The 8,266-nt window shown below is 46.5% G+C and overlaps 1 protein-coding gene across 4 annotated transcripts in view; it reads left to right on the plus strand.

The window, feature by feature from the left end:
• The window catches only part of Atp10a (ATPase phospholipid transporting 10A (putative)), a 168,618-nt gene extending 160,978 nt beyond the window's left edge, over positions 1–7,640 (plus strand). For 2 of the 4 annotated variants that reach the window (XM_076543967.1, XM_076543969.1), the window contains exons 18-22: positions 2,107–2,307; positions 5,319–5,399; positions 5,488–5,592; positions 6,007–6,194; positions 6,325–7,640. In XM_076543967.1, coding sequence (XP_076400082.1) covers positions 2,107–2,307; positions 5,319–5,399; positions 5,488–5,592; positions 6,007–6,194; positions 6,325–6,943 — 1,194 coding nt within the window. In that variant the 3' untranslated portion in view covers positions 6,944–7,640. The remainder of the gene's footprint in view (positions 1–2,106; positions 2,308–5,318; positions 5,400–5,487; positions 5,593–6,006; positions 6,195–6,324) is intronic. The other 2 variants (XM_076543974.1, XM_076543972.1) reach the window with 1 other exon arrangement.
• Positions 7,641–8,266: the final 626 nt, after the last annotated feature.

Raw genomic sequence — 8,266 nt, forward strand, 5'->3', positions numbered from 1 at the left:
TCCTCATGTAAGATGCAGGGCTTTGTTAAGAGCATTCATCCACGTGAGCAGTTCAAGGGTAATCACTCCCCACAGGAGAGAGTCATTAATTTTAAGAATAAATTGGCCTTTCCAATAAAGAGCAGAGAAGAACAGTTTCTATAGTAACAGAGGCTTGGGAAGAAAGCTCTTTGGTACTATGAGGGGGGCTCTCAATTATCTAAGGATTTTTCTTCCTGTTCTTTTGACTCCATTTGCTCTACTATGACTCAGAAGGCTGAGCCCACGATGGTGGGTGAGCAAGAGTGAGCTGTGGGAGGAAGGCAGGGGAGCAAATCAATGAAGTCTGTCAGGGGCTGGTGTGGAGGGGGACATCGCATATTAGGAAGCTTAAGTCATAGATGAAAGCAGTACTTGGGGGGATTTAGTCATAGCTTCCACCCACATGGACGAGCATTTTTTTCTGATCCTCAGAAGCCATTTCTAAGGCACGAAACCAAGGCTCAGAGAGGTAAAGTGAAGAGCCAGAGGCATAAAGCAACTCATTCAAGGGCCATGGAGAGCTCCGTGAACCCAGAGGCAGTCCTCACTGTGCCCAGTGGAACATTCCTCCACTTGACCACATCTGCTTTGGAGACTGGCCCCTGACACCTTAGGCCACGATCCATTCGTGTTGGATTTATTACTCCTACTCTGACCACTTTCGTATCTCACACCTTAGTTTTCTGTAAATGTAAGAGCAGCTTGAGCTTGAGTCTCAGAGGAAAGAAGGACATTAAACTAGGAAGAGTATGCCTCTGAGAATAGCCACAGGATTCCAGGGACCTCACGAATTCTTTAAAGGCATCGGGCCCTTTCATTCTCAACACCCTCCCTGGGCAGCTCTCACAGCGATGGCCGTGGCATAGACGGGGACACTGAAGCAGAGAGGTGATCTGGTCTCTGCCAAATGACACAGTGAGTGTGAAAACACTTTGTGTGCTAGTTCTGTATCACTCTAGTGAAATAACTGGAATAAGTAAGTTATAAGGGGAAAGTTTTTGTTTGGGGTTTTTGGTTTTGTTTTGTTTGTTTGTTTAGATCATGGCGTCAGATGTTTCAGCCCACAGACTTGCTTTCCGTTTCCTTTGGGTCTATGAGGAGGCAGCACACCATGATTGGAACAAAGCTGCTTACCCCATGGCTTACAGAAAGCCAGAGGGAATTGGGTTACCAATATTCTGTTTCAGGACATGCCCTTCCTGATGTAACTTCCTCTCACTAGACCCCACCTCTTTCAGCTTCCACTACCTCCAAAGAGCTCTCTCAGCTGTGAAACAAGCCTTAACTCAGGGGCCTCTGGGAGGCATTCAAGAGCTGAACCACAGTGTTTTATATCCGCTATCAGACTGCTGTATTTCCCATGTAAATGCGCTCCAGCCACTGAAACTCTCAGCAGCTGAAAGCGGAAAGCCATCTTGGCTAACTCCCACCACCCCCACTCCCCCACCCCCACCCCAGCAGGGGGTTGACGGTCTCTGTTTCTTACTTGCTTGCCTTTGCTCTTGTGCTCACGTGTGTCTTCGAAGCTCTTATGGAAAGTGTTGATGAGTTTCCACTGTTCCTTTCCAAAAATAAGGCAGAGATGGGAGGACCATAACAAGGTTAGCCTGGGCTACATAGTTAAGCCTTGTGCCCTCCCCCCACCCCCCAAAAACAGAGAGAGAAAGAAAGAAGATGGGGGGCGGGGCATGGGCTTACAGATGTATCCTAGGGTGGGTATTTGGGAAGACAGAAAAAGGGAAGGCCCCAGGGCAGGAGCCCAGGCCTTAAGATGTAAGCCATCCTGAGCCCCGCCTTGATCGTTTCACATTGACCATCTCCAACTCTTCTGGAACAAAATCTCATGCCTCCTTGGGATGCTCCTGGGAATTCCAAATTCCTACTACTGGTCTCTTGAGTACAGGGGACTGTGGTAGAAGAGGATTGTGAGCAGGCCAATGACAAGGCTAGAGGCTTTCGGGAGAAATCACTGCCTAGCTACTTAATTACAGAAAATCTCTGCGGGGATATTGAGTCCTTCAGATGAGTCTCTGCAGGGACAGCTAAAAAAATAACCTGTTCTTATGCCTCCTTTCTCTGTTGCAGATGTTTGTGGGCCTCTTGTTTTGGTTCCAGTTTTACTGTGGCTTTTCTGCATCTGCCATGATTGACCAGTGGTATCTGATTTTCTTTAATCTGCTCTTCTCATCGCTTCCCCAGCTCGTGACTGGGGTGCTGGATAAAGACATTCCAGCCGACATGCTGCTGAGAGAGCCCCAGCTTTACAAGAGTGGCCAGAACATGGAGGTAAGCACCCTGCTATCTCTGCCTCCATCTCTTGGCCTCCACCCCCTTGCAGAAAGTAAAATTCTCCCCAAATCCCTACTAGAAAATTGTCAAAATTGGAGAATGGATACTGTATGTTAGACTCTGTAATACATTGTGTTAGCTTTGCATTGCTGTAATAAAATACCCGAGACAATTAACTTGTAAGAGGAAAAGCTTTTTTGCACACATGGTTATGGCAGTTGCAGTCTAGGATTGGGCAATCCTGTTTGGGCTTCTGATAGGAGTGCCTGATTGTCATGGCAATGGTGAGAACCATATACTGGAGCAAACTGCTCATGTCCCAAACTGGGAAGCAAAGAGGAAGCAACCAGGACCTCACCATCACCTCAGAAGCACACCCCTATGACTTAGGGACCTCCTACTAAGCTCCACTTCCTAAAGGTTCTGTCACCTCTCTCAAGTACCACTCCTGGAACCAAGCTTCAATACACAAGCCTTTGGGGGGACAATGAACGCCTTTGCATTCATAAAGTATGTTGAATGAAAACCTTCTCTACCTCAGCTATTTCCAGGTTCCCAAGAAAAGTCTACATCAAATCTGACTTGGTCACAGGTGATAATCAAGTTCCCTTAGGCAAACAAAAGCAAAGAAAAACAAAGTGTCACTTTCACCATGAATTAAGACAACAGACTCAAAGGGAAACCACTGAATGAGCAGACAGATGTAAATGTATGCTTACATCAGCAATCCACATGTTTGCAAACTGAAGGCCAGCTGTCCTGCCAGTCCTTGCAGTAAACCATGCATGCTTCTCTTTGGCCAGTTTAGTTGTTATGTGTGCAGAAAGAATGCAGCATCCTATCTCTTCCACATTATGTCTAATTCAGAATGTATTTGCTTCAAGTTACCTTCCTATAGCTGCTCTGCTGACACTTAATTCTCAGAGGAACAGGCTTCACAGCTCAGGAGACAGGCTATTAGGAGACAATTGGCTTTCTGGCTGGTACCTGTGGTCTTGACAGGATTCTCACCTTAGCCAACTTACTGTCCTCAGCCAGGCATGAGACAAGACACTGTAAGCTTGTCACATGGAATGAGGTAACCAATGAGAATGTCACCAGTGCTTTCCTTAAGTGGTGGTAAATGCTCTTCCTGAATCCTGTGTGTATCTTGTAAGCCATTGAAGACTTACTAGAGTGCTGCTGAAGGGATGATGGGGCCCTAGTTGCTTCTTCTTTAAATACAGATTTCTGTTATCCAGATACTGAAACATTCATTTGTCTGTACCAAGGCCATTTTTGCCATTGGTATAGAGTTGTCATAGTGTGCTTGGCATTGATATAGCAAAATACCTAAGATGGTGTTAGTTACTTCTCTATTGTTGCAACAAAGCACCATGATCAAGGCAGCTTATAAGAGAGTGTACTGGGGGCTTAAAGCTTCAGAGGGTGAGTCCATAGCCACCATGGTGGGGAACATGGTGGCAGGCAGGCATACCTCCTCCATGGCCACACCCCCTGATCCTTCCCAAATAGTTCCACCAACTGGGAACCAAGCATTCGAATATATGAACCTATGAGGACCATTCCCATTCAAACCACTAAAGTCGGGCTATTTAAATAAAAGTAGTTGTCTGGAGGTCCAAGGTTGAAGAGATGCATCTGGAGATGGTTTTGATGTTGATGGAGCTTGAAAGCATGGCATGGCCTGGCAGTCATAAGGATGTGTCTCTTCTAGTCTCTTTCATGTAAATCAGTCATGGGGGTTCCTGTGGGTTATCTTAACTATCTTCCAAAGGCCCACCAAGTTTCCACTCTCTCAACATTTTACAGTGAGGATTAAGCATTAGTGAATCAACCCTCGGGGACACACTGAAACCATATCAAAACTGGAGTAATAATTTCTTTGTTACCATCATGAAGGGTTGGAGAGATGGCTTCATGGTAAAGAGCACTTACTGCTCTAGGCAATGCATACACATCCTGCACATATGCAGACAAAAACACTCATATACATAAAAGAAAAATAAGTAAATCTAAAACTCCACTAGGAAACATCCATCATCTAACTTTAAAAGCTAAGGCTCATTGTTAAGAGTCTTTCTAAAGGACTCATCATAAAACCTTTTCAAAATGGAAGACTAGGGAGGCCCAGGCCAGGGGGTCCAGATTAGGAGGCTGGGCAGATCAGGGGGTAGGCCCAAGACTTCAGCTGTTCTTTCCTGAGGAAAAGTTCCTTTGTAAAGCTCAGTGTCATCGTGTCCTACCCCATGCCCCTGCAAACCACCACCAGGGAATTTCATGAGTACTGACTGTATTGACATCATTTCTACCCTTCCTTTTTCTCCACTCAGCTCCTCCCAGCCTTCCTCTGGATTCCCTCTCAAATTCATGACCTCTGCTGACATATACCTATAGGGTTCATGTTCTGGGTTCAAAGGCTCCCAGTGATTCAGCTGCCTACAGCTGTGAGCCTGCCTGATTTGATTTCTCATCCACCATGTTGGATCCTTGCTCTCCTCAGGTCCTGAAACAGTACATTTTCCTCTAGTGCCTGACCTAAGTATTTTAGGTATCACATGCTGAAGAATACATAGCAAGCTTTCTTGTCAGACTATCTTTGGATCGCCAGCCCCCAGACAATGACACAGAGACTTATTATTAATTATGAAAGCTTGGCTTCTAGCTTAGGCTTGTTTCCAACTAGCTCTTATAACTTAATTTAACCATATTTTCTAATCTTTGTTCTGCCACGTGGCTCAGTAACCTCTTCTCAGTGCAGCACATCCGACTTGCTCCACGTCTGCTGGTGAAATCCAAGCATCTAGATTCCTCCTCCTCCTTCTCTCCCTAGAAGCCCCACCTATTCTCTCTTCCCTAGCTATGGGCTACTCAGCTCCTTATTAACCCAATCAGAAGGTACCTTGGCAAAGACAAGAGTCTTTGTACATAAAGATCATCCCACAGCAAGAACGCCTTGGAGGGGACAACCCCTTCTCTGTAAATCCTTTCTTGTTTCTGTGTCCCAGGAATACCGGCCACAAGCATTCTGGCTAAACATGGTGGACGCTGCCTTCCAGAGCCTGGTGTGCTTTTACATTCCTTACCTGGTAAGTGGAACCCAGCGCAGGGTTTTTTCCTCAACTGCCTCTAGGCACCTACAGACCACAGAACTTTGCCCCTGTGCTTGTCTTTCAGGCCTACTATGACTCCGATGTGGATTTATTTACCTGGGGGACCCCTGTCACAGCAATAGCACTGTTCACCTTCCTGCTGCACCTGGGTATTGAAACCAAAACCTGGGTGAGCCACGGGCAAAGTCACACTCCAAAAGGGACCCATGTTGCGGGCCACAAACTTCCCAGCAGGTGTTTTACACATGCAGGAGGCTACAAAGCTGCCCTAGCTGTGTGCTAAGATGGAAAGTGATGTCTACTTTCCTGGGAAAAGGGACAACCCACCACCCACCATCCTGTACAGTACTTATCTACCTGCATTCTCAGTCTCCTTCACTGCTATGCCCCTGCCTTGCCCGCTCCTCTTCCCTTTACAGTCCTGTCCCAGCCTGTTCTCCTAAGACCAACCAGCCACTGACAACAAGAGTCTTCACTAAGACCTGGAAGGCACACCCCTATCCATTCCCCATAAACCCATATTGTTGTTATGGTTGACACTCTTAACGTGAAGTAAAAGCCCTTTCTCTCTGGTTGCTTTCAGACCTGGCTCAACTGGTTAGCCTGTGGCTTCAGTACGTTTTTGTTTTTCTCCGTGGCTCTGATCTACAACACGTCCTGTGCAACATGCTATCCTCCATCTAACCCTTACTGGACCATGCAGACATTGCTGGGTGACCCTCTGTTTTACTTGACTTGTCTCCTCGCGCCTGTCGCTGCCCTGCTGCCCAGGTGAGTATCAGTTGGTGCCTCCTGCTGACCAGCAAGTGCAGCACACACGCTGTGCATGGGCCTGCGTGAGCCTCCTGAAGCTCAGTCATGGCCCTTTAGAATCTGATTCTTTTTCATGTGTTCTTTCTAGACTGTTTTTCAAAGCTCTCCAGGGGAGCCTTTTCCCTACCCAGCTCCAGCTGGGACGCCAGTCAGCCAAGAAATCTGCCAGCAAATTCAGTGCTCCCAAAGAGACTTCGACTCCGGGACAACCACCTGGAGACTCAGAAACTGAGCTTTCAGAGAGGAAGACCATGGCACCTTTTGAGTCCCTTCCCAGGGATTGTGCCTGTCAAGCTCCCCAGCTCTCACAGCAGCTGGCCTGCTCCCCAGAGGCCAGTGGGGAGCCCAGTGCAGTGGATACAAACATGCCATTAAGAGAGAACACCTTGCTGGAAGGACTGGGCACTCAGGCTTCAGGGCCCTCCATGCCTGGGGAGGCTGTCTCCGAAGAGTTTCCCGGTGACTCCAAGAAGAAACCCACCAGTGCTAGCCAGACAGCCTCCTTATCGTCACTGTTCAATCTGCCCAGCTTTGGCTCACTCAGCTGGATCTCTTCCCTGTCACTGGCCAGTGGGCTGGGAAGTGTCTTGCAACTGTCCAGAAGTAGTTTGCAGATGGACAAGCGGGATGGTGAATTCCTGTCCAGTCCCCCACAGACAGATCAGGACCTACACAGCTTACAGGGACAAGTCACAGGCTACTTCTAGTATCACCTCCAAAGGGTCACAGCCAATTGTGGTGACAAAGAAATCCTTGAAATAGCCTTTTTATTCTGTAACAGATGTTAATGTTATTTATGTTTATTATTTGCACAGAAGAGTTCTAGGAAGATGTATTTTTTAAATGTTTCCAAGACAAATATAGGAAACCCGAGGTACCAAAAAAGAAAGTTTATTTTTTAAAGTTCTAAGTAGAGTATACTGATGAAAAAATAAGAGCATATATCTTTATCTGTCTATCTGTATATAAAGTTTAAAGAAGAGTGACACTTGGAAAGTGTGTCTAGATTTATTTTTTCATCTCATTTTGTAAGGAAAAGCAATGTGCTTTGTTTCCTCAGCATATGTGGCCCTGGCTTTCTGCAAGCAGGCATAAACATGTGACTAGTCCAGTGACCCCTAGGGTGGCTCTGATGGGGATGGACACAGGACCAGGAGGAAAGAAGGCGGAGGGGAGGGGAGGGGAGAGTGTGTGACCTTTGAGGCAAATTCCTCCATTGGCTTCCAGTGTTACCAACAGCAAAAGGAAAGTGAAAACTCAAGAAAAACTCATGTGAATTTCCTGCCAACACTCAGTTCCATACAGGCATTTCATAAAGGTCACTTCATAGGTCCGACAGCTCCAATGTCATGTGTGTTTCTTGCTAAAATCCCCACATGCAATAAATAACCTCCACTTTGCAAATAGTGTGTCTGGTAGCCACTGTTGTGTGAAGATGCTGGTGTATGACCTAAGTGGGTGTGTTCTGAACACTGTGTGGTCACTTCTTTATGCAAGTCCTTTAGACACTGAAGACAATGGTACTGTGATGTCTAGGCCAGGATCACAGAGTGACCTGTTACCCTTGGCTCCTTGCTTCAGGCCATGGATAACAGCCAGACTCCACTAACCAAAATTTTAGACATTTTGAGTAATTACCTTCAGGCTTTTGTCTGATGAGCTATCATATGTCCTCATCCAAAAGGGAAAAGGGGGAGAGAAATGATTAAAACTCTTAATGACAAACTCTACTATTTCAGTGACAGTGTTAACTCATCCTCCTTGTTTGCCCACCCTGTCCCACACTTGGGATAGGAAGTAAGCAGGATGTGTCTTGGGCTCCTCCAGTGGGTATCTGTCTCTTCAGACTGCAATGCAGAATAGCAGAGGATAAAGACATGGGGGAGAACTGCCCACTGAATATGGTTCTTGTCAAGTATCAGAATGTCCCTCATTCCTCAGAGTGGAAGCTCACTGTACCAGTTCCAGAAGAGATGGGGCTTTACGGACCTTGCTCTCAACAACTCTGATCAAGGATGCTATAATCTATA

This window comes from Peromyscus maniculatus, chromosome 1 (assembly GCF_049852395.1).
Source record: "Peromyscus maniculatus bairdii isolate BWxNUB_F1_BW_parent chromosome 1, HU_Pman_BW_mat_3.1, whole genome shotgun sequence".
NCBI lineage: Eukaryota > Metazoa > Chordata > Mammalia > Rodentia > Cricetidae > Peromyscus > Peromyscus maniculatus.